Genomic DNA, 26,534 nt, shown 5'->3' with positions numbered 1-26,534 from the left:
CTCTAGATTTTATTTTTGCTCTTTTAATACTAATTTTTAATCTCCTTATAGAGAATCATCATTTGTTAGTTAAATGTGTTTTCCTTGAGTTATCTGAATATTTATAATTGTGCTTTGAAGTCTTTGTTTATGAAATGTAACACTGGGGATAGTGTGAAATAGTTTCTATTGACTACTTTCTTTTTCATGAATACAGGAAACACTTTCAACGCAGGTTTAGTTTTGTCAAAAGCTAGAGAATTTGGGCTGGGGTTGTGGCTCAGAGGTATAGTCTTGCCTAGCATGTGTGAGGCACTGGATTTGATCCTCAGCATCACATAAATATAAAATAAAGATAGTGTCCACCTATAATTTAAAAATAAATATTTTTTTTAAAAGCTAGAGAATTTAAATAATATATTATAACAACCCTAGGTCTTCGTTATTTTCTTTCTGAAGTTTGCTATCATTTTTCTTGATTGTTTAATAATTTGCCTTGGGTAAATGCATGAAATCAATTTCTATTATAGGAATCAGCCATTAATGTCTCTGCACATTTTAGGTTATTTATGTTCTTTAAAAAATTTATCCTTGGAATAAAATTGGTTGCCTTTGTGTCTGGATCACTTAGTGATCAGCCTTTAAGTGACAGTGGTGTTTGTACTCAAATGCTTCAAACCAATAAGGTTTCTTTCCTTTTTCTTCTATGGGGCTGGGGTATCAATTTAAAGTTCAAGTGCAACATTTCCATTCTTCTACATACATGTGTATAGCATTAGGGTATGTCAGAAATGTATAAATAGCTTGTGCTTCCTTCAGTCTTCATTGCAAATGTACATGCACAGTCTCAGGAAGGAATATGTTTGCTTCAAACATAAGTATAACCTCAAGCTAGTGGATCTATTGGCCAAACCCATTTATCCATTGCTGCCAAGATCATTACCTCCACTGTAAATGCTACCAGGTGTGAATATCACTCTGTGCTGCAAATACAGCAAGCCTCTTTTGGCACAGTACAGTCCTCATGACCTGCCAGATCCTGACAAAAATTCCATACTGATGAAGATAAGGAAAGAGTTCAGGCGGCAAACGTGCAATCCTAGGCCACAGACAACCATTCCTTACCCAAATTTCAGCATAAACAATTCTCTTATTGCTATTTGTCTTTTGTCAAAGTTTTAAAATTTATGTATTTATTTTTGGGGGGTGGGGGTCAATCTTAGATTCATAGTTGTTTTCTGGGGAAAGAATTTGCTAACCTTTTCACTCATCACTAGTCAAAGACAAGTATTTTAAACAGATTTCTTTCTTTCTCCCTTTCTCCCTTCCTCCCTTCCTCCCTTCCTCCCTCCCTCCCTCCCTTCCTTCCATTCAACAGGGTCTCACCATNAAGATATAAAAATAAGTGCTTGGGAATGGTCATATCAAAGGTACATTTTAACAACACGATATTGGGAAATTATCATAGCGGACAACTTTTGACATTTTTTTTTTTTTTTTTTTTTTGGTACCAGGGATTGAACCTAGGGGCACTTAACCACTGAGACACATCCCCAGCCTTTTTTATATTTTATTTTGAGACAGGGTTTCACTAATTTGCTCAGGGCCCAGCTAAATTGCTGAGGTTGACTTTGAACTCATGATCCTCCTGCCTCAGCCTCCCCAATTGTTGGTATTACAAGTGTGCACCATAATTCTCTGCTAGCCTTTGGGACTTTGAAAGTTCTCAAGTAAACAGGAAGAGTATGAAGCAATTAACATATAGAGGAAAGACTCCAATAGTAATTTATGTATTCTATAATTCTGTCTACAAGTTATATGTATTAGAGTCTTACAAATGTAATCTGATGATGTAGACTAAGTTTCTGGAGCAATTATACATACATAAGATCTTTCTTCTCCAAAGAAAAAATATTTTCATTATTCTCATATGTCAATGGCAACTTCTTCAATATTAGGAAATTTCCAAGGGTTTTTATAACATCTCAAAAGTACAAGAGCAAATGTATAACATATTGTTTTAAAAGGCAAAGATTTTCTCTTTCTCATTACCTGTGCGACCAAGAGTAAGATACCCAATCTTTCTAGGTCTCTATTCCTATTTGGGAAAATGGTGGATTTGAACTAAAGAATCTAGAACTATAAAATATTTAGAAGCATATAAGCATACAAATTCAGATGAAGCATATAATGTCATTCCTAGCAATAATGCTTACATGTAAAAACCTACTATTGCTAGAAAATACAAATTGTTTATTCAGAAATTAAGACTTTTATTCAGAACTTACAAATAATTGTGTTTATGATAAATAAGCTGGATGAAGATTAAGAGCAAAATCTGTGATTCTAAAGTTAAATTTCTGAGTAATCTCTTTGGCAGTACATGTTGTTATCCCCTCTGTGAGTACACATTCACTGTTTGAAGCAACGGGCCCTTTGATACTTAGAAATTTTGGATTCTGTTCTATTTTTAAAAGCAACTATATCAGTATTCATCAACTGTTTGACATAGCCATTCATTTATTTTCAAAAAGGCTATTCTATAACCACATTTCCTTTCAGGAAGCCCACCAAGTAAGTAGAAGCCCAAATGACTGATAGCAGTTATACAGGGACCTTCCTGTTAGTTGAGAAAGAGGATAAATTAAACTGATGTGCTAAATCTCGGGCTAATAGTTATGCAGAAAAGCAGAAGTAAAGTTTATTTTTTTAATGGTGGTTTACCTTTAATATGAAACTAAAGAAATATCTTTCTAACATTCTAGAAAACTATTTTCTTATCTGTACTTTTAGTAATGCTGATTCAATTATTCTCTAATTATAACAAATATGTCAATTTCTATTAACAGAATTATAATTTAAAAGCATTGATCATTTAATAAAATAATTAATGAGTCATTAAAATAATTCCTCTTGTGATAGTTAATTAGGAGAATTAAGCAAAACTTCAAAATACTTTACAAGAAAGACACTATCCCTATGAAATAAACCCAATTTTTCCACTAAATATTTACATACTTCTCTAATTATGTTAAGATTAGAAAGTATTTTGTAAAAGTTGCTAATTCTGGGCTGGAGCTGTAGCTTAGTGGTAGAGTACTTGCATACCATGTATAAGGCCCTGGGTTCGATCCTCAGCACCATATAAAAATAAATAAATAGAATACAGGTATTGTGAAAAAAAATTCTTTAAAAAAAAGTTGCTAATTCTTAGAATATTTATACATATTTAAAAATTGTTTTCACATGCAATCAAAGTCGTTCTGAAACAATATTTTAAAACTACATAATGCAGGGCAAGGAAAGAATGCAGGATCTTTAGATTGAGCAGAGGGGAGAGAGACAGTAAAATGAGATGGACATTATAACCTCTAGGTACAAGTATGATTGCACAAATGGTGTGACTCTACATCATGTACAACTAGAGAAATAAAAAGTTGTGCTGCATTTGTATAAAAAATTAATTATTAAAAAAACTACACAATGATAAATTATTTTTAGGTTTTATCTGATTCTGTTGAGGCAAATGAAAGGCCAGTTAGGTAAGGTGCTGTGAGTTTTGTTGTCCTACTATACTAATGACACTTACATCTTTTATATTTTTGTGACATTCTGTTAGTGATCAAGTTAAATTAGGATGTTTCTTTAATTTGGATCCAAACGACTAATTTCCTGTAGAGAAGGATGTTTCACAAAATATCTAATAACCTGACAGTTTTCTATTGACAAATACCAATTCTGCATTGGAGTCATGGGAATATAAACAATCCAGAAAATTCTTAACAGCCATAGGAGTTAGTATCAAGTAATGGGGGTGAAAATAACCCATTTTGTAATCCAGGTGTTGAGCTATAAAATAAATCACAGCAGCTATTTTATATATTTTAAGCATAATCAGAAACAAAATGAAACTTATGAACTCTATGGCATTACGATGTAATCACGGTATAAGAAATAAAGTCAGTAATAACCTTTCAAACTATCTGAACATTCTGGAAATCAAGACATAAAGAAGTAAGTCTTTTTTTAAAATTCTCTTTTAGTTGCTGATGAACAATTATGTATTTATTTGTTTGTTTATTTATTTATACACGGTGCTGAGATTCAAACCCAGTTCCTCACACATGCTAGGCAAGGACTCCACCACTGAACCAGAATGCCATCCCAAAGAAAGTAAATCTTGCTATACAAAAATGTAAGATGTAGTATGGGGTGGTATTACCTCTAACATTCAAATCTCAGAATACTATGGGGATCTACTTTCAGCCAATAAACTGCTAAAACTGCTCAGTGTTTTTGAGAATTTTCATGGTATATTGTGTAGTATACAAGAGTAGATTAGTTCATTAGATTGGACTATTTATCATTAGTTACCTCCCCAGCAATCCTAGGAATATGAAAAATAAAACAAAATAAAAGCAAGAAAATTGATTTTTTGTTCACAGAAATGTTAGCTATCAATTTCTTTCAAAACTACTGTATCACTACCCTACTTCCGGTTTTATTCATAAAAGTAAACAAATCTTCTCCTTGAATGAATATGACAGAAGCACTTAATGAGCTTGATCTCACTAAACCTATTTTTTTTATTGTCTAGGAATGGGGCTACTAAATAATGTGAACAACCCACGGGACTATGAAATTTTAATAATTAATGATGAAAACCATTTACATAATAAAATTGCTACAAAATAACACATTCAGCCACTTGAACAAATGACTTTCTGAAAGGCAGTAATATATTATTCGCTATTAATCTCTCTTCCTCTTGCTTTGACTATAGGCAAAACACAAATGAAACAGCAATATCTAAAATACACCCACAATTTTGCTTATTTTCAAAGAAAAAGCAATTTATTATGAAAGATGGTAAAATAAGTTTAGAAAAAAAACACTCACTGCTCTCACATAGATACCATATTATGTAGTATTACTATGTAGTACATATAGTATTATACTCACATAGTAATACTATACAAAATACCACAAAGAGAAAGCTGTGCTCAAAAAGTTAATATATAATGGACTAAAAATATACTTTGTTTTAATGAAAGAATTAATTGTAGAAGCTGATAAATCACAAGGAGGCCCATCTCGTTATTTAACATACATAATGCTCTTTGTCAGATCTATGGACTCTGGTTCTTAATTATCAAACATTTCAGACCTATTTATTTTTCATCTTAATGAATATCAACTTCCTGATTTTTTTTACTTATGCAGATGTAATAGATAAAACTTGTAATAAAAATGCTTTAACCCTCTGACATCAAAAAAGTACCCAAAAAAGGTAAAAGCAAAAACAAAAAAATAGAACCAGAGACTTATATATCTGATATGAAGTAATCTAAAAATGAATTAAAGAAATAATGATACCTAAAACAGGAAAAATACAGAATAAACAAAGAGAGAAATTTTGCCAAATTTTAAATAGTACAATTATAGCTTAAAATTTTACTTAATAAAAGACCTCATTCTCATATACCCATATCTAACCACAAATTTCCTATTCAACAATAATTTTGATCTACTTTAAATGTTGGTGGAATACACTGAATAAGAGCAATATCAAATGTAATTATATTTAATAAAAATTCTCCAAGTTTAAATAAGAGAGTCTGGATTTTCTTTGTGAGCATTGTGAGATTACATGATTTCATTTTAAATGGGGCAAAATGAAAAAAAGCATTGCCTCCAAATGAGAAGAAATTTAATTCCCAAGTGTAAACATGTGATTGTGTGATTCAAATCTAATTTGTCTAGAGTCAGATTAATCAATCAACTAGTCTAAACCTCAGAAAGTTTCCATGACTTCCATTAGTTACCTTCCTCAGTGTCCATTAATTTTATATTCTCTATTGTCACTATGAGAAGTGCCCAAGCTCCTAGCTAAACTAATCCACTAGTTGTACATTGGATCCTGTCATATCTACTTAAAGACAGTATCTCAGCTCTTCTTTCTGTCTATGAGTTGATGTTTGTTTCCCTTTCTCCTATCAGTATACATTCTTTCTTCCATCTTAAAAAAAAAAAAAAACAAAAAAACAAAAAAACAAAAAACCTCTTCACCTAGTTTCCCCTCAACTCTGCACCGTATCATTTCTTTTCTTTGTGAAACTTGCTAAAGTGTTGCCTATATTTATGTGGTCTCATCCCCAATTCTCTCCTCTCTTTGAATATCCTATTTGCTCTTCTCTTACAACCTCCCACTGAAAATATTATACTAAGGTCTAATAAAGTTTACATTGTTGAACCTGTCAATAAGCCCTCAGTTCTCATCTTTTCCCCCGTTTGTAGCAGCATTCAACTCAGCTGTTTCACATTTATCACTTCAAATACTTCCTTTATGAATTTCACTTCCAGGATAGGATATCTACAGAGTTGCCTGTAATTTCCTGGCTGCCCCCTTTCTATTTTAGTCTTCTTACTCACTCTCCTTTTGCCATAACTACTTCAGCAAATCGTGCTTCTTGTAAATGTTATCTGCAGTCTACTCACTGCTCATTATATTCACTATCGCTCATTCTTCACCCAATTGTTGAACTAGCTTCCTGTTATAACTTCTTCTGCACTTGCCATCCTATAGTCTGTTACCAATATACCAGACTAATCCTGTTAAAATGTAAGTCTAATTATGCCACTTGACTGTTTAAAATGCTCCAATAGTTTCTAATTTATGTAAGATAAAAGCTGAAGTCTTTAAAATGGCATACAACACCCTACATAAAATGTGGCCCATTATCTCTCTGAACTCCTCTCCCAATTCCCAATCCTCATTTTTCAACTCTTACTAACCTCCCATGTTGTGGCTTAAAGACATCAAGGCCTCTGTACATAAGTGGTTTTTCTGTCCAGCATGCTCTTCCCCTAGAGAGACTTGGCACTTTATCCCTCAGGCCTTCCTAATTCCCTGGCTAAAATCATAATTTCTTTATCTACTCCCAATCCTGGCATTTCTATCATCCTTCCTTGTTTTATTTTTCTCTTTCACTTAACATAGCTTATACTTTATATTTAGGTTACTCATCTTATTATTATCTGTTTCTCTGACTAGAATTTAAATTCCACACTGGCACAGAATTTTGTGTTTTGCTGTCTATTGCCCAGAAAAGCTCCTGATGCATAAGAGGCACTCAAAAGTATTTCCTAAACGAATGAATCAAACATTTGTTTTTTATAACATTAGGTTTAGGTCAAAAGCTTCTAAGTATTAAATGAATTCAGGGGCTCGGATTTCCACTGCCCCTTGGAAATTTACAGAATCTAGGAAAGTAATCCATGGATTTAAACACCTACTGTGTACTTGATCTACAGGACTAAGTAAGGTAGATTCAAGTATTTCACACTGAACTGACATTTTCCTTTCTTTGTCCTCTATACCTTTTATATCATAGCAAACCTTTTTCTGAAGAACAACCTTTTCTGCCACAACCTTAGGATAATCTAAAACATTCAGAATCACTCTGCCCTATCCATAGCCTTTGCCAGATAAGACCTCAAATGCTGAGGGCAACCAGCTCTGAGCTGGTGATATTTAGCATGAAGGTACATCTTCCTTGCTGCCTATGCATCCATTTAACCCGGTTTAACCTTGGTGTGTGGGTGTATGTATGTTCATTTTGCCTCCTTGATAATGAACTGCAGTATTTTATAATAAATGCTAATTTTTAACATTAAGTATTTGGAGTAGTATATAAAAACTGTAGAGAATTTTGGTGGAAAATTTTTTATAATACTTTTCACTAGAGTAATAAGCCTTGGTGAGATATTTAACAAAGGAAATAAACTATTGCTCTTACCTTGAGCCAATACAGAGGATTCAGACATGTGTTCACTTTCCTCATCAGTGCTTTCATCATAGATTGCACCTTGGTCAGCAGTTATTTCTTTGTTTTCCCTAGAAACAAAGAAGCAAGAATTAAGTAGCTGATTCAACCATCTAGGTATCAAATTTGCCAGTTAAGTAATTTTAGAAAATATTTCTGGAAAAAGATTCTTTAATAAGACTGAAAAAATATGCACATATGATTTAGATGAAATCAATTCAAAGACTATATAATAACTTATTTAATAATAGGTTCTTTTAGTTAACAATCTGAATATTATTTAATGTTCACTATAATTAATTCATAAATTAGTATCTTATCACTTATTATCATTCTATCAAAATACTATTCTATAAGATAATTTCTGTGGGTCACAATGTATTTAGCATTCTAATAACCTAAACCAGTTCTTCATCCTTAGATTGTCCCAAAAGTGAAGCAAAGAGAGATTAAATGATATGCCAATATAATACACAATAGATATTATTGTAAGATCAGTATCTGAATTAGGATCAGTTGACATCAAAAGTTATCTTTATTATAACATGTCATTGGTATAACTATGCTTTGTTTCCAGTTCAGGGAAATAGATAATGTATATCTTCTAATGTTTAAAAAAATTGTTCAAAGCCATACTAACCATTTGTCATACTAACCATCTGATTTTTTCTCCTTAGGAAATCAAGTATACATTCACTCACAGAGAAAACTTGACAGAATGATGACAGAGAGGATCACACTCTAATCAGATAACATAAATTAAACATTTGATTCTAGAGTTAACCAATGATTAGACCTCAAGATTACAAATGTGCATTAACAAGGCATGGTGGTACCTGCCTATAATCCCAGCTGCTTGGGAGGCTGAGGCAGGAGGATCCCAAATTCAAGTCTAGCTTCAGCAACTTAGTGAGACCCTAAACAACTTAGCCAGACCCTGTCTCAAAAATATAAAATAAAAAAAGGCTGAGGATGGGTTCATTGGTTGAGTGATCTTGGGTTCAATCCACAGTACCAAAAAAAAATTTAATAAAAGAAAAATTACAAATGTACATCAAATTCTGGAGTCCTTGAAGGAGATGAAAAGATTTTTAAATTCTTCCTTAATGATGTCTAAGAAATAAAAAATATTAAACAAATAAATTAAATTAAATAAATAACATTAAGACTTATGCCAGTTTTATAAGTTAAGTATAGGTAAGACAGAAGGTAGGCACAGAAGAATCATGTTACGAATTCTCTAAGCCAACATCCTTGCCCTAGCAGTTCAAACCCAGATTATCAAATGATCTTACATTTCCAAAACATCATTAGTGTAAAAGTACTACTTATATTTACTTGTCTACCATCCAAAAGCAGAAATGCTATACCTTTCATCTTCAGCATTCTTTTCCAATTCTTGAACTTCTTTTAATAAATTATGTAAGCTTCTGATCTTCGATTTCTTCTCATTCAACACCAGAATAAACCGTTTATAGAGATCAGTCTCCAAGGCTTCTTTGGCACTCACACATTTTTCAAACCTAAAAAAAGTAAATTAATCATATAATTTTTCTTAGCAATGCTATTCATACTAATACTGAAGATACCAAGAAAACTCTTCAAGAAAACTAAAAATTAAAAATTATTTTTACATATGCTTTCATTGTCTTGGAAATTATATTTACTTAAATAAATAATTAGAAATTATTGGTTATTAATATCTGTAATTGATATACTGAGGTAAAGATCAAAATTGAAAGCTTATAGAAAAAAGCTTTAAAAATCTAAATGCCTAAATATAAAGTTATTCAAATCTATGGTTTATATACAAAAGAATGTTTCATGGAAGAAATTTCAAATAAGCAAATGTAATCTGTTTCCCTAATACTTTGCTAATATTATCTTAATACCAAGCATGATCTTGTTTGTGATAAAGCAATATACCCAATATATAAGACTGCACTACTAGACTATGAACTGCTCCACAAGAATGACCTGTCAAGTTATACCCTTAAAACCCAGCACCATATACACTTACAAATATACATAAAAACACATATACACAAACATATATATATATATATATATATATATATATATAGAGAGAGAGAGAGAGAGAGAGAGAATACACATAAACTACTTGATATTTCCAAGGAGATATTAATAAAACAACAAATATCTTAAATATGTGCTATAAAACTCATAAAATTCTCCATTATTTATAATTCTTCATATAATGCTCAAATGAACTAATAAGGGATTATATTTAAACTTCACATGAGATATAAGGTAGAGAATGCAAACTAGAGAAGTTGTATACACTTGCTTAATATGGACACATATAAAATCTTTTAAACTCTTTTATAGATTTAAATATAAGTTATTTCACATAAAATATTCTCTTAGGGGCTGTGGCTATAGCTCAGTTTATAAAGTGCTTGCCTCACATGCAATGCACAAGGCTCCAGGTTTAATCCCTGCACCACAAAAAAAAAAAAAAAAAATTCTTTCTGGGCTGGGGTTATAGCTCAGAGGTCGAGCTTGCCTAGCACATGTGAGGCCCTGGATTCGATCCTCAGTACCACATAAAAAATAAATACTTAGAATAAAGTTATTGTGTCCATCTACATACAACTAAAATAATTTTTCAAATATTCTTTTAAATGTAGTCTAGTTCTGCCTGATATTCTCTTACCATACTGCTTATATATAATTCTGATGGTCATATAGCCGTCCTAGCCTTTACATATTATATATATGCATATCAGAGGCAATATATACATGTGGGTGTACATACATACATTACAGTGAAATAACTAGAAACAAACATGTCAAATTGTAATACTTTTCCTATTTGACCTTAATGCTTTTACAATCTACTAATTTAGAGATGAAGAAAATTTCTCATAGGATGAAAGGAACATATGACAATGTATCTCTGGAATCAATTACAGCAAATTCTTATAGCAAAGTTTTGCTGTGAATTCCAAAGAGCATGTGTTTTACTGTGTAGTTTATCCTTAGTACCTAGGAGAGTATTTGGAATTTGACAGATGTTTAGTAAGTATTTATTGGATAAATGAATAAAGCAAGTGATTTAATATGCTTATATTTTTCCAGCTTTACTTCTGATTTATTAAATGTCTCAAAGAGTACATTATTTTTATTTTCCAACATTCCATTCTGCAGTTCCTTGACCCTTTTTTCCATGAAGATGGACATCCTGGCATTGGCTTGGGCTATGCAAAGACTTCCAAATGCCTGGAAGTTCTCCTTGAGACGGTGGTTTGCAACAACTCTGACTTTCTCCTTCTTGTAGATTCTCCATATCTGTATTACTGGTCCTGCCAGCTGAGTGGCCAATTTGAGTTCTTCAGCAGAATTGTATCTATGCTTGGGGTTAAGAGCTTCCTGGAGAATAGGATGAACTTGGATGAGCTCTTTCAGACACTGAACATTGGCCTACATGGACTCTGTTCTGTGCCATTTTCTTGTGCATGCCTCCACCCTTAACTCTTCCAAACAAACTAAAATGACTTCTAGTTTGTTCTTTGGTCTAATATTTTACAGTGGAGCATCATACTATGATATCTATTGGTCCAGGTGCAGGATACAGAGCCATGCTAGGTGCTTTTGATTGATAGATCTTGCACCTGTAGATCTTCCTGGTAGCAGGTTTAACCAGATGGCCTCAGATCATTGCCAGTCCTTATGAAAATGAAAATTTGAAATAATGCCATTCTAGATTTTACTTTTTGAGTTTTAGGAGTCTTGTTAAGGAAATTCAGTTCCTAAGCCCATATGGGCCTACTTTTTCTTCTGTTCTAGTGCCTAAGTCTTTGATCCACTTTGAGTTTCATGCAGGGTGAGAGATAAGGGTTTAATTTTATTTTGGTACATATGGATTTCCAGTCTTCCGAGTACCATTTGTTGAAGAAGCTATCTTTTCTCCAATATATGTTTTTGGTGCCTTTGTCTAGTATTAGATTACTGTATTTATATGGGTTTGTCTTTGTGTCTTCTATTCTGTACCATTGGTCTATGAGTCTGTTTTGGTGTCAATGCCATGCCATTTTTGTTACTATGGTTCTATTGTATAGTTTAAGGTCTGGTATTGTGATGCCTCCTGTTTCACTCTTCTTGCTAAGGATTGCTTTGGCTATTCTGGGTCTCTTCTTTTTCCAGATGAATTTCATGATTGCTTTTTTCTAGTTCCATGATGAATATCATTAGAATTTTAATAGAAATTGCATTAAATCTGTATAATGCTTTTGATAATATGGCCATTTTTGACAAATTACTTCTGCCTATCCAAGAGCATGGGAGATCTTTCCATCTTCTAAGGTCTTCTTCAATTTCTGTCTTTAGTGTTCTATAGTTTTCATTGTATAGGTCTTTCACCTCTTTTGTTAGATTGATTTGCAAGAAGAAATACAAATGGTCAAAAAATATATGAAAAATTTTTCAACATCTCTAGCAATTAGAGAAATACAAATCAAAAATACTCTATGATTTCATCTTACTCTAGTCAGAATGGCAATTATCAAATATGTAAGCAATAATGAAAGGATGTGGGAAAAAAAGGAACACTCATACACTGCTCGTGGGACTGTAAATTGGTATAACCACTCTGAAGAGCAGTATAAAGATTCCTCAGAAAACTTGGAATGGAACCACCATTTGACCTAGCTATCCTACTCCTTGATTTACATCCAAAGGACTTAAAATCAGCATACTTTAGTGACACATCCATGTTTATAACAGCTCAACTCACAATAGCTAAACTATGTTACCAGCCTAGGTGCCCTTCAAAAGATGAATGGATAAAGAAATTGTGTTGTATATCTATACAATGAATATTACTCAAACATAAATAATGAAATTATGACATTTGTAGGTAAATGGATGAAGGTGGAGGATATCATGCTAAGTGAAATAAGCCAATCACCCAAAACCAAAGGCTGAATGTTTTCTCTGATATGCAGATGCTAATTCACAATAAGGGGCTGGTATGAAAAATAAAGGTCCTTTGGATTTGTCAGGGGCAAAGGGAGGGGAGGGGGTTTGAGGTTAGGAAGGATAGTAGAATAAACTGAGCATTATTACCTTATGTGCATATATGACCGCCTGACCACTGTTATTCTACATTATGTACAACCAGAAGAATGAGAAGTTATACTCCTTTTATGTATGATGTGTCAAAATGCATTCTACTGTCATGTATAACTAAATAGAACAAATTTAAAAACAATAATAATAAGGCCATTCTAGATGGGCACCACAACTGCCTATGGCTATCCTCCCAAAAAGGAATAGCTGAGTGAAGAGCTAATATGGACATCTCATGAGGAAATGGAAAACCAATTATTCTGAACACAGTCATGCATTGTTTTGAGAAATGCATCACTAGGCAATTTTGTTGCTGGTAAACACTATAGAAGGTACTTTGTACAAACCTAGCTGGTATATCAACTACTTGATGTGGCCTCTTCATGCAACCAAGAGACAGTAGACAAGAGATTTACAGAGTTGCTACTTGTTGAGAGCCATAGCCCAGTTGGGATGGCGCCTAGCATTTTGCCAGTACTTTTGAGTTCTCGTGGAGTTCCCGTTGAGTTCCGGTTGAGCTCTCGTGGGGATTCCTGGAGAGTTTGCGGTTGACATCTCCCCAGGATTCCTGGAGAGTTCGCTTTGGTGGATGAAGTTCTGACGGAGGGAGTTCTGGTTGGTGTGTGGTGTGTCCTGAGAAAAGCCGTGTGGGTGGCGTTCACGGGAGTTCGGAAATAAAGTTTGTTCCTGCTTGAGTGGCTCATGATTTGTGCCCAGCCAGACTGCGGCAGCTACTAGAGGAACACAATATGCATTTTTTTTTATGACCATGAAATGAAAAGTTTAAACAATGACAAAAAGGTATGGGATAGTAAACACATAAACCAGCAGAAGAGTTATTTATTTTCATTATCAAGTATTACATGCACTACATATTTGTATGTTGTTATGCTTAGGTATGAGGTGTCCTCCAAAAGTTCATGTTTGAAACAATGCAAGAATTTTCAGAGTTGAAATGATTAGACTAAGAAAGCTGTAACATAATCATCTTAATTAATCCATTTGAGTGGGTTAATGGATGGTAACCTTTGGCAGGTAGGGTGTGGCTAGAGCTGTTAGGTCACTGGGGGTGTACATTTGAAATATATATTTTGTCCCTTTTAAGCAGTGCTTTTTCTCTGCTTCCTGTTGTCATGTCCTGAGCTACTTTCCTCTATCATCCCCTTCCACCATGATGTTCTTTCTGCTTCAATTTGGGCCCAGAGCTCAGTCAGTCATTTTTGGACTGAGACTTCTGAAAGTCTCAAATAAACATTTCTTCCTCTGTTGTTCTCGTCAGGTATTTTGGTCATAGTGACTAAAAAAAAAAAAAAAACAGCAGACTAAAACATATGTGCTATATCTTAAACTACTAGGAACACAGGTTTGGTTTCACCAGCATCTCCCCAAACTCATTAGTAATGCATCCTGCTACAATCTCAGGACATCTAAAACTTCAATAGGCAACAGGTATTTTGTAACCCCATTTCAATCTTCTGGCACCACTGTCATATGTGTGGCCCACTGCTGATTTATGTAACATAGAGTACATGACTGGATAATATTTTTTCACTCATTTAACAGCTATACACCATTTTAACAGTAGTTTTTATATTCTTTGGCTTTTAAAATAATCTGTGGTAAATAATATTAATATAACAGGATCTGGGTATTTGTCAGGGGCAAAGGGACGGGAAGGGGTTAGGAAGGATAGTAGAATAAACTGAGCATTATTACCCTATGTGCATACCCGGATCTGGGTATGTTTCAAAAAACACTTTTGGGGGCTGAGGTTGTAGCTCAGTGGTGCTCACCTAGCATGTGTGAGGCGCTGGGTTCAATCCTCAGCACCACATAAAAATAAAAACAAATAAAAATAAAGGTATTGTGTCCAACTACAACTAAAATAAATTATTAAAAAAACACTTCTAATCCTCAAACTGGATAACATTTTCCACAAAAGCTGATAGTAACAGTTGGCTAGAATAAAGTATTATTTTAAGCAATTGCAGGGTGTGAATTTACTCTTCATTACTACTTTCTCAACAGACTTGGAGAACACTAACCATTTTCTAAATATTTAGAAAGTAAAACACACATAGCATCTGTCCACCTGATTTTAATGCCAGTCCTCTTCTAGAGCCATTACAATATTACTGTGCCTTTCATATTACTTGGTCCCTGCCAAGCCTCTGTCTTAACAACTGGGAAGGAAGTATTAGTCAAGTGGAGACATAAGATTCACTGTTAATTCCAGTAGTACTAAAAGTAAGCCCACTTACAACTGGAGCAGACTGCAACCAGTCTAAGGATCACCTCCAAGACAAAGTCATACCAGATAATAATATCAAACAGGAAAGGCCTAATGACACTTCATTCTTTCAACAGTTACTATGACAACAGAATAATAAAGCTGTTAGTATCCCTTAGCACTGAGGTATACCTATGGTCTTAGTCCAAAAAATCGTAATTTTTAAAAATAACAAAAAGATAAAAAACTCAATAAAGAAAAATACTGAATATTCAAAATGAAATAATTATGGGTGGCAAAACAATTGAACAAAAACATGTTGAAACAATAATGAAAATAAGAGCAAAAAATGAAGCAATTTCATGTAAAAACAACACACAAAATAAAACAACAGATTAAATGATAGCTCAAAATCAAACAACAGATACATGAATATGAAGATCTGGAACAGAAACACTGTTATCATCATTATATTAACAATCAGTCCTGGCCAAATTTATATGCAGTTCAGGGTTGTACAGAAAAAGAAAATCTGAATAGAGTTTAAAGGACAAAGGATGCTAAAAAGAGCTGGAAAAGAAAGCAGTAGTAAAGATTTTAAAAGGCTTTAAGCCCTGAAGATGGTGAACAGCTGTTCCTCATCTTTTCTTATGACAGCACTAGAGGAAATGGCCTTCAACTATATCATGAAGGATTCAGATTACCAATAAATGTAAGGAAAAATTTTCTGACTGTGAGTGTTTTAAACACTGTAAAGGGCTACCAAGGAGACAGGAAGATATCTCTTGAGGTCTTTAAAAATCTGACTGAATTCATCTGTAGATAATATGATTCTATCTTGAAGGCAAAAAGACAAAGTAGAAGAGCTTTCAAGGTCTTCCATTCTGATTATTCCACAGTGTCAACTCAATTCACAGAAAACTGCCTCCAATTATGTGTTTGATAACTATAACTCAGAATAAAGCCAGAATTTCTAAGTTGAATTCTAAGAGCAAACAAAAACCTATTCAGTAACATGGAACTTGAAAGTTGTTATTTGAAATTAAGTAGGAAAAGCCAGTGAACTAAATACAGCTAATAAGCTGAGGATTCATATTCAACTTGTCTATTTTTTCCTCCTTTATTAATAAACTAAAAAAAATCCAGTAATGCCACTTGTTCGAACATTCAAAATGGAGCAAAGACAATTATTAAATAGTAACTACAAAATAATAGTAAATACATATGTTAAAGTCTAGGCATTAAACGCTTGCCCCTCTTCCCCTTCTAACACCTCCTCCCCTCCATATGCAGTAATATGGAAGGGAAGAAATAGTTGATAACAAGATGGATAACTGACAAAAGAATAGTCAGAGGCTGCCCTAAAACTGAACTATAGCTGGGCTTAATATCATGGCCCATTTCTAATGATTCTCTACTTTTTGTGTCCCTAATATAAGTTACCTAGCTTAGTATGCTCCTATCCCACTTCTAATCTTTTAAAGACTCTAAGTCAGCACCACTGCCTTATGGAAGCTGGAGCTGTAAATCCTCTGCTCATTTTCCAGGATCCTAAGACTCTAGAGGAGAGTCTTGGGCATGACCAAGATGTATTTATTTATATCTCCTTAAAGTGGCCACTTTCTCCTTTCAAAGGAGAAAAACCAAATTCAGGAAATACATAAAGGACTAATCTGACATCTGATATACAAATGAAAGCTTGGAATTCTGAGTGGATTTTCTTTCCTCCCAGGTTGCCAGTTGAACCCAATGGCACACACTGTCAGCCTCTGAAGATCTAATCCAGTATAAATTACAACAACAAAAAAGATAGCAGGAGCAAGCATAATAAGGCAGGTAAAGGAATACATGACTATGCTTTTGAACAAATAGAAAATCTCTTGCTTAGTAGAATAAAAGCAAAATCTGGATAGCTCAGGAAGAGCAAATCAAGCATCTGTGGTCCACATAATATATGTACTCCTTACATACTGTTTCACAGCATAGGGTGCAATTGTCTCCACTGCCTCATCTTCGTTTCCTGCTGCTTTCAATTCTGTGGGAGTGGTGTTGAATACTGATGAGATAATAACCTCTTTCAACCTCTGGCAGACATTTTAAAGCAATTTGTTCAAGTACTAAGTAACCAGCCAGCATTTTTGTGGCCAATTTGTGGATCAAATTTCCAATCATACAGAGGGTAATTTGAGTTTTAAATATAAAAATATAATGGCTTGTTACAATCACAGTGCATCTCCTTTAATTTGATTCATTTCACATACAAAATAGAAAAACACACCCAAACTACAGATACAGGTACAAAAAATGCTTTGGAGACAGATATTTGATACTGACTTATATCAAAATGAATAAAACAGAACATAAGGATAAATTTTTTCTGTATAGCTTCTTGATATATAAATATTGAATTGGTCTCCATTACTTTTACATTATTTATATATACTTATATTTTATATTATTTATGTATAGTTATATATAAATAAATAAGTGGAGATAAAAGGTAATTTGGCTAAAAGAGAGCAAGACAAGCATTTCCTTAGTGTAATAAAAGGAAAACATAACCAAGTATTAGTAACTCAATTTTGCATGAATTGCATTGAATAGTAAATATTATTGAATGTACAGAAAAATAACTTATTTTACTTACTCTCATTTTCATATACTTACACATGAATAGTTGTAAACCACTTTGCTATGGATCATGTTGCCTCATATAGAACAATGTCCATATAGAACAATCACAACAGCTGCCCTAAAAATAACTCTAAATAAGACACCATGTTCTTATCCTTTAGATCAATTAGCTTGAATGAAAGATTAAAAATCTACTCTATGTAGTGATTCTAATCATTATTTTATATACACCACATGATTATTTCAGACATTGCCGCACACACACACACAAACATATGACTATCATATATGTCTCTTCAGGGATATAAGTGTTTATGACTTACATATTATTTCCTTCGAACATCTTTTACCCAGTACAATAATACAAGTCATACACTAGTTAAGCCTAGATTAAGACTTAGTTGAAAAAGTTAATAATTGAGAAAATATATAACTTTTTATCATCATTAAAAAATTTTTAAAAGGCCAGGAAAATAAAAGACTACTGAGTGTTTTATTCAATAGCTACAGTTACTTTAGCTTTTAAAAAACTATGAATATTGTAATATGAATTTTCAATAAATCAGGAGAAATAAGTCTCTACTAGGAATCAAAACACACATCATTTAAAATAGTTACCATTTATTAATTCCAAATAGAGAATTGACAGTGCTTATTTATATTTCAGATCTTTTTATTCATTATTAATCCTATAAATTAAGCTGAACTAATCTTTTTCTTATAAATATCCATTAGTATTTTTTGAAGGAATTGGGGATTGAACCCATGGCTTATCCATGTTTGAGAATATACTCTACCATGGAGTTACTCCTCAGTCTCACTACCTAAATTTTTAAATCAATATTACAATAATAGATTGAGATAATCAATGTCCAATTACTTCTTATTTTTTATAAGATTGGTGGTGCAAACAAATACTAAATTACCTAAAATTGTTCTTATGTACCAATAATGCACAATAGTGATTAGGACCTTGGTTTAATACTATTAAGTAAAACTATAATGAATGACAGATTTTATTTTCCATCTAGGATATTGTACATATATTATAAATTTATAAATAATTACTTAAACGTATAATTTAAAGAAACTCAAAGTTTTTATAATGCAAGCACATTGGGTACACACCGTTCTTGAACATCATTCCAATCTCTCAGAAACCTTTCATTTTCTTTCTGCAGGTGCTCATTTTTGGCTTGGTTTTCAGCAATGGTGTCCAGGCAGTAACAAATAAGTTCTCTGATGACCTCAGCTGGGCTTTCTACTTTCTCTAGATTAAAGGATCCAATTCTAAACTATAATGAGAGGAGAACATGATTAGTTTGGAGATAATATCAAGCCGGAGCAGTTCTGTTTTAAAATACATAATTTCTTCTGAGGGGGAAAAAGTAAAAGATCGAATGTACTGCATTTATCAGATATAAATAAAGTAAACATAAAATTGGGCAACTTTTTTACTAATTATCATAGAAATCATCAAATAGCCTAAAAATAATGTTTTTAAAATGTTAAGTAGAGTGACTTTCTTTTCTTTCAGAAAAGAAAGCAATGTAAATACCATTAGCCATACTATACCATCTGTTTGTTAAAGCCTAATTTTAAGTCACTCTGCTCGGAATAACGAATTATACATGAAGATTTTTAACTTGAGGTTTAGCTAAATATATGGCAAAATGGAATAACTGGCATATAACTGAATGCTAAAAAAAATATCAAATTGCAGCAATAGTTAGGAGTTTTAGGAAATTTATTAAGCCTGGGGGAAGCACACGGTAATTACTTCTTTGTCTAAGATTATAACTTATTAATATAAATTTTCAAAAATAATGGTAAGTGTAAAACTTGAGTGTTTTTTCATGAAGGTAAAACTAAAAAATGTCATAATTCCTCCCTCTCCCAAATTCACAATTCCCCTACTAGAAGACACTTGAAAATAAAATAGTATAATGCAGTTTTGGTAATAGATATGAAATTCTAAAGGAAATGCAGGCACTATCCATTTTACTGATGATAATAATGAAGCAATGATTACTAATAATAATTACCTTCAATAGTAAAATTAGAATGATTGTAATATAATAATTATTATATGCATAATAATCATTATGAAGTAAAACTTCAATGGAGCACAAACAAACTCATCTTCACCAAAAAAAAAAAACTATCATTATATTCATGTTATAGATTAGTAAGTAAGATCCAGAGTAGCTATTCCACCTATTAAAGGGGCAGAGTCAAGATTCTACTGTGCTATGTTGTTATGGATATTTCCTGATACAAGAGGGTATCACATCTAAACAGACAGCAAGGGGAAGAATCAGGTTCAAAACACATAAATAATTTCAAAGAAAGATTCTAACACCACTGAATAAGCAGAAGAGTAAAACCAACTGTTTGTTAGTTTTGCTTGGGTGTTTGTTTTGGTTTTGCCTCGCAGATTACTGATTTCTACTATGCCATTTATCTAAGGAGAACATTTCCAAAATGTATCACTTTCAAAAAGTATTTCTATAAATGTTAGATACATATTAACAATGGTTGAGAGTTCTAAGAAATATATCTATTTACAAATAAAATTAGAAGCCACTAAAATAGAAATTCAGTGTTTATTCTCTGGATAGCCCTTTAAAAATGAGTCCAGTTCATTCCTTCCATTTAGTATTATTTGAATATATAACCCAGAAAGCAGGTGTTTCTGGATAAATCAAGTTTGCTAGTTTATTTTTAAATCTTCTGATAGAAAACATGGGTAGAAGATTATTTCACATTACAGAAACCCTGCCAAAAGGCTAAATACTGATGATTCCTAGGTGTTAAGAAGAATTTATATATACTCATGTAAAATGCAAAATAAAACAATAGATATTTAGATTTTTTAATGTCATTAGTACATTTTAAAAAATTTTAGAGTACTAAATATTACTGATCTAACCACAAAGAAATCATGCATTCATTTGTATATGTACATTTGTTATTAACCCAAGCAGGTCATCATGTCTTTTTAACCCTTTAATTTGTTTTATCTCATCACGTTTTGTCTATTAACAAAAGAAAGGAAAGCAGATTTTTAAAAATCTCTTTTATTACAACAAATGCACCCATTTGTATTAGACTTGCTGGGATTACAGGTATTTGGCCTAATTTCAGTTTTGAGAAATACTTAATAAAACAAACAAACAAAGACCTGTAAAAATTCTAAAAAAGGTATTTTCAGATGAAATTCAGACTATTTGTTATATCTGATTTATTTTTTCTCTTAAACTTATAATCAAATGGCCAAGAAGACTTGAATTTAAAAAGTATAAATTTAAATAAGGAAGTGTCATTTATACAAAGAAAATAAAACTTAATTTTTGTATGTGTGTGTGGTCCTAAGGATCAAACCCAGAAATGATTTGGATCTGAGTTACATCTCCATCCTTTTTTAAAAAAAATTTTTTTAATAGTTTTGTTAACCAAAAAAAAATTTTTTAAATATTTCTTAAAAATATTTTTATAACTGGATACAATAACTTTATTTATTTATTTTTGTGTGGTGCTGAGGATCAAACCCAGGGCCTCCCATGTGTTAGGTGAGCACTCTAATGCTGAGCCAAAATCTCAGCCCCACATCTCCATCCTTCTTTATTTTGAGACATACTGTCACTAAATTACCAAAGCTGGACTGAACTTGGGTCAGCTTCGGGAGTTGCTGGGATTACAGGTGTTTGCCACCGCACCCAGCTAAGAATATATAATGAGAAGGTTAGGGATGTAGGTCAGTGGTAGAATGCTTGCCTAAGCATGCATAATGTCCTGGGTTTGACCACCGTAACTAAAAAACAAACAACCAACAACCAAAAAAAAAAAAAAAAAAAATTAAGAATATATAACTTGAAAGTAAATTTGAGCATTTACCTCATGATGTTTCTCTGATTGTAAACACACACAGTTAAAGGCAGAGTTATCTGTAGAACATTATTTTTTTCAAGTTAATGTAAAACAGGAAAAATTAAGCTTGTTTTATTTTTAGACAACAGATTACATTATCAGTAAAACATAGCCTACAAATTTATCTAGAATTCTCTTATCGCAATTGTCAAGCACCTCTGACAAAGATGGGCATGTTAGAAAAGAATTTTTCAGAACTTGAACGTTTCAAAATGCCAAATGGACAAATAACCTATTCACATTCAATGTTGAATTAAGCAATCTATAAAAACATAAATGCAGATATAGATACAGGGTTAGCACTCTACATTTCTATCTTAGACAACAAATAAAGGATTAATTCTATATCACTAATAAAAATTGCTATCAAACTATGACTCAAATTTATTTATTCAAAATCCCAAAAGAGAAATTTTAATTATTTCTCTTAGCTATTCATATTTAAAAAAAAAACTTTAAATATAATTTCTTCTTAAGAGTAGGCAAAATTTTACATATTGATTTTTTAATTTCATTCACCATTCTCTGGATCTTTCAAAGATATGAACATCTATTCTGCCAAAAATAAAAATAAGGAAGTCTCAGAAACTTTAAGAAAAGGATTCTACTTGAAATATCCAGATTAACTTTTCCTTTTTTCCTTCTTTTTTCTTTTCTGTTCTTTTTTTTATTATTATTTTCAAATGAATGAGAAAGTAAGAAAGTGACTTGTGTCTTCTGGAGTATTCTGCTTGTACTGCACATGGTTCAGAGTCAGTTTTGGAAGTAATCTCTCTTCATGACTGCTGTTCCAGCCTGTCCACACTATTGCAGATAAAAGAGGCTATATGCCTGTATGCACTGAACTTCAATAAGCATCTCATCTCAGGCCTAATGAATTGAGGAACATAAAATATTTCCCTACTCTAGCTCTACATCAAGTTCACAATGGAAAAGTGATAACTACACTATGTTTTTTTTTTAACTAGCAAATTAGCACAAAAGTTATATTATATTGTACAAATTTTTCGGTTTTTCGCTCTAGTTTCTTGTTTGACATGTAGAGCATTAGTACAGCTTTTCTTCACATCTTAGTTACACCATTTAAAATAATAAATAATCAAAATAGTGATTTCAATTTATTGACCTAGAGTCAGAAATCACAAATTAAAGCATTTTGAAAGCATGTTTCCTTTTGCATAGACATGTTGACAAAAATAACTTTCCTTTTGTAGTCAATCTTATTGAGAATTCAAAGGAGATAGGAATCTCCTTCTCTCCATAATCTTCAAAAATTTTAAGATGTCTTCATTTTTCTTTAAAAAAAAAGCAAAATCTATTCATTGTAGTTTATAATTCAGAATATTTTAGCTACTGTTGGCATATACAGAACTATTGTAATACATAATGATAAAATTCAAGTAACACAGGAAATCGAGTTATGTAAAATAGAAGTGACTAAATGGTATTATCTTAGCTAATTATATAATAACCAACTATTAAGTATTTTGAATTAATTATATGTGTATTAACATCTTTGTATAGTGAACTCTTGTTCATGTGTACATTCTGAAATTTTCATTGTTGACTTAAATAAAGAACAGCACAGATGAACATCCTAAAGCAGCAGCAACATATCTAAGTTGACAACTGGTCTCATTATCTTGTGAGAAAAGAATAGCAACGAAAACTCCTAAAGAGATAAGAAAACAATATTTGTGGTACTACAATCTCACATTTCCAAATAAAATATTTTCTTACACAAATTTCTTAGTGTTTATTGAAAAAAACACACAAGATAATTGGATGATCAAGCAAAGCTTTTAATATCTTGGATCCTATAGGTTTTTATGATTAAAATACAATAATCCAAAAGTACAAAGTATGATGAATTATAATCATAGTGAACCAAATTATTTACATTTTAAGGTCATGCTATATTTTTGACATTTTAAGATCATATTAAGATTCTTATTTTGGTCTTCATAATTGCAAAAATCATTGGTGGGAGTAAAAGAAACCTTGAGAGCTAAAAGCCCCAAAGTCTGTGGATTAGAGAATCATAAGTTAGTTCATTACTATCTTAAAATAGAGATGATGGGTCTTTTGATTCATGCAAAATACAGTACTATCTAGAGAATTTGTCTTAGTCTAATTATATGTTTTAATTAATAATGATAAATTAGAGTATACACAGACTCAATCAAGGAGGAGAATTTTCTAATAATAATTGAATTGGGTGAGGAGAAGAAAGGTTGACTATTACTTCCCTGCAACTTTAATTTTTAGTAGCAGATATTGATAAATAAATATTTCCTTGGATTACCTGCCACTCTTTTAGGTCTCATCATACCCATCCTGTTTAAAGTTAAATTCTACAAAGGAATAAGGAGTATGTGTTACATTCTTACATGGTTGAAAAGAATATATTCATTCATTTATTTACTTAACAGATTTTTTGAGCATGGGCTATGGGCTATGTGCTAGATATTACAGATCACTATGAACAAGAAAAAACAATGTATTTACTCACTTTTCACTCAACCACTAAGCCACATCCTCAGCCCTATTCTGTATTTTATTTAGAGACAGGGTCTTAGTGAGTTGCTTAACACCTCCTTTTGCTGAGGCTGGCTTTAAACTTGCAATTCTCCTGCCTCAGCCTCCCAAGATACTGGGATTATAGTTTGCCACCATACCCAGCTGGAGCTTATATTATAATGAAGAAATCCAATGATACACAATGATCAAATAATGATTTCAGATAGCTGTACCTTTGATGAAAATAAAGTGGACAATGTGATAGTGAATAGATGAAGGAATAACTCTGAATATTGTAGACAGGGAACAATCCCTTGCTAAATAAGTGATACTGGAACAAATACTTCAAGATGAAGAGCTGATAGCGGTAGGAAGAAGCTAAGTACAGGTAGTGATAGTCAAGGGATAAAAGAAAGCCAGTATAAGACCAAAAAAAAAAGAAAACTCAGAGGGAAAACAGATGAGATTTGGAAGAGAAAAAACTACACAATGAAGGACTTTGTAGGCCACAGTAAAAAGTTCAGAACTTATTTTAATTTTAAAAAAACTCACTGGAAGGTTATACGTAGGAAAATGACTGCTTAAAGGGTAATTCAGTTTCCTCTAAAATGGTTTAGATTATCCAAACCTTCTTCTGTTCACATCCTTATGCAATTTCCTCCCCTTGATTATGCCTGCTCCTATACTGGCTTCTATCAACAGAATATGGTGAAGATGATCTATGTCACTTCAGGGATCAAATTATTTAAGACTGCTATGTATACCAGAAGCTCCTCTTGCTGGCTTCAATGAAACTAGCAGCCATGTTGGACAAAATCATATGGCAAGAAACTGAGGATAACCTTTAATAAACAATCATTTGGGAACTGAGGGGGACCCTGTCCAATAGCCAGTGTATTAGTCAGGGTTTTCCAGAGAAAACCAAAGAAGCAATAGGGTGTATGTATATGTGTAGTGAATTTGTGTTAGAACTTACCTTGTTAAAATAAATTATGAAATTCTTTGTAGCCTACAAATTAATATATACAGAGAAAAGATGGGGCGGGGAGAAGAGAAGAGAATAGAAGAGAGAGATTTATTGTAGGGTTTGGTTCACACAATTCATGGAAATTGGTAACTCCAAAATCTGCTGAGTGGGCCTGTAGGCCTGAGGCTCAGGAAGAACCAATGTTGCCATTCTAATCTGAAGACCATTCCCTAGCAAAATTCGTTCTTGCTCAGGCAAAGTCAGTGTTTTGTTCTATTCTGGCTTTTGGATGATGCCGACCCAGTTTACGGAGAGCAATCTGTTTTACTTAAAACTTCACTGCTTTAAATATTAATTTCACCCCAAACACCTTCACAGAAATGTAGAATGTTTGAACACATATCTGAGCACTACTGCCCAATCAAGCTGACACATAAAATTAATCATAGGTAGCAAGAAACTGAGGTCTAAGCCCAAAGAAGAACTAAATTGTACAATCACCCACACAAATTTGAGCAGACCCTGAGATGAGATTGCAATACTGACCAACAACTTAATTACAGCTTTCAGAAGAATTCTAGAAAAGCCTTGTCTGGATTCTTGATCCAAAGAAACCATGAAATAATAAATATATGTGGTTTTAAGCTGCTAAATTTGTGATAGCATGTTACTAACCAATATGTAATAAATACAAATATGTCAATACTATCAATGTAAAAAACAACAAAAACCTTCCCATAATTCCATATCCCTGTGATTCCAGCAACTGTTCATTTCGCCTCTTCTGTTATAGTAAAACCTTTCCCAAGATACATCAAATTTCTTTCAACTGCAGTAGTCACGAGTCACACACGGCTAAATTTAAATTAACTGAAGTTAAAAATTCAATTTTTAGGACTGCAAATGAAGCTCAGTGGTAGAGATATGTTTAACATGAATAAAATCCCAGATTCAAGTGCTAGCACCAAATAAATAAACAAATAATCAGTTCCTCAGTCACAATAGTCATATTTATTACTCAATAGTCATATATAACTAGTGATTTCTATATTTATAGTACAGGATACGTAATCTTTCTAACATCCCAGAAAGTTATAAAGAATTGTGCTACCGACCGTGCGACTGGGAGGCTAGAGATCGAGCGCCCACCAGTGACAGCCGGCCCGTTGCCCATGCGACTGGGAGGCTGAAGACCGCACGCCCGCCGACGACTGATCACCCGCCCGCTGCCTGGGCGACTGGGCAGCTGGAGACCGCCTGCCAGCTGGCGACCGGGAGCTGAAACCAACCAGAGACAGTCCAGTCCCATCCCCCCATTCAGACACCCCGGCAAGGAGCCTGGGGCCCGCCACTGCAG

The 26,534-nt window shown here is 32.8% G+C and overlaps 1 protein-coding gene across 5 annotated transcripts in view; it reads right to left on the bottom strand.

Moving 5' to 3' along the window:
- The window catches only part of Xrcc4 (X-ray repair cross complementing 4), a 255,216-nt gene that overhangs the window by 136,716 nt on the left and 91,966 nt on the right, over positions 1 to 26,534 (bottom strand). For all 5 annotated transcript variants that reach the window (XM_048800239.1, XM_048800238.1, XM_015497866.2 and 2 more), the window contains 3 exons: positions 18,889 to 19,055; positions 9,176 to 9,328; positions 7,779 to 7,876 (listed from right to left, as the gene is read on the bottom strand). In XM_048800239.1, coding sequence (XP_048656196.1) covers positions 7,779 to 7,876; positions 9,176 to 9,328; positions 18,889 to 19,055 — 418 coding nt within the window. The remainder of the gene's footprint in view (positions 1 to 7,778; positions 7,877 to 9,175; positions 9,329 to 18,888; positions 19,056 to 26,534) is intronic.

Source organism: Marmota marmota, unplaced genomic scaffold (genome assembly GCF_001458135.2).
Source record: "Marmota marmota marmota unplaced genomic scaffold, marMar, whole genome shotgun sequence".
NCBI classification, from domain to species: domain Eukaryota; kingdom Metazoa; phylum Chordata; class Mammalia; order Rodentia; family Sciuridae; genus Marmota; species Marmota marmota.
Note: the sequence above shows the minus strand (reverse complement) of the source record. Positions and strands in the feature narration are given on the sequence as shown.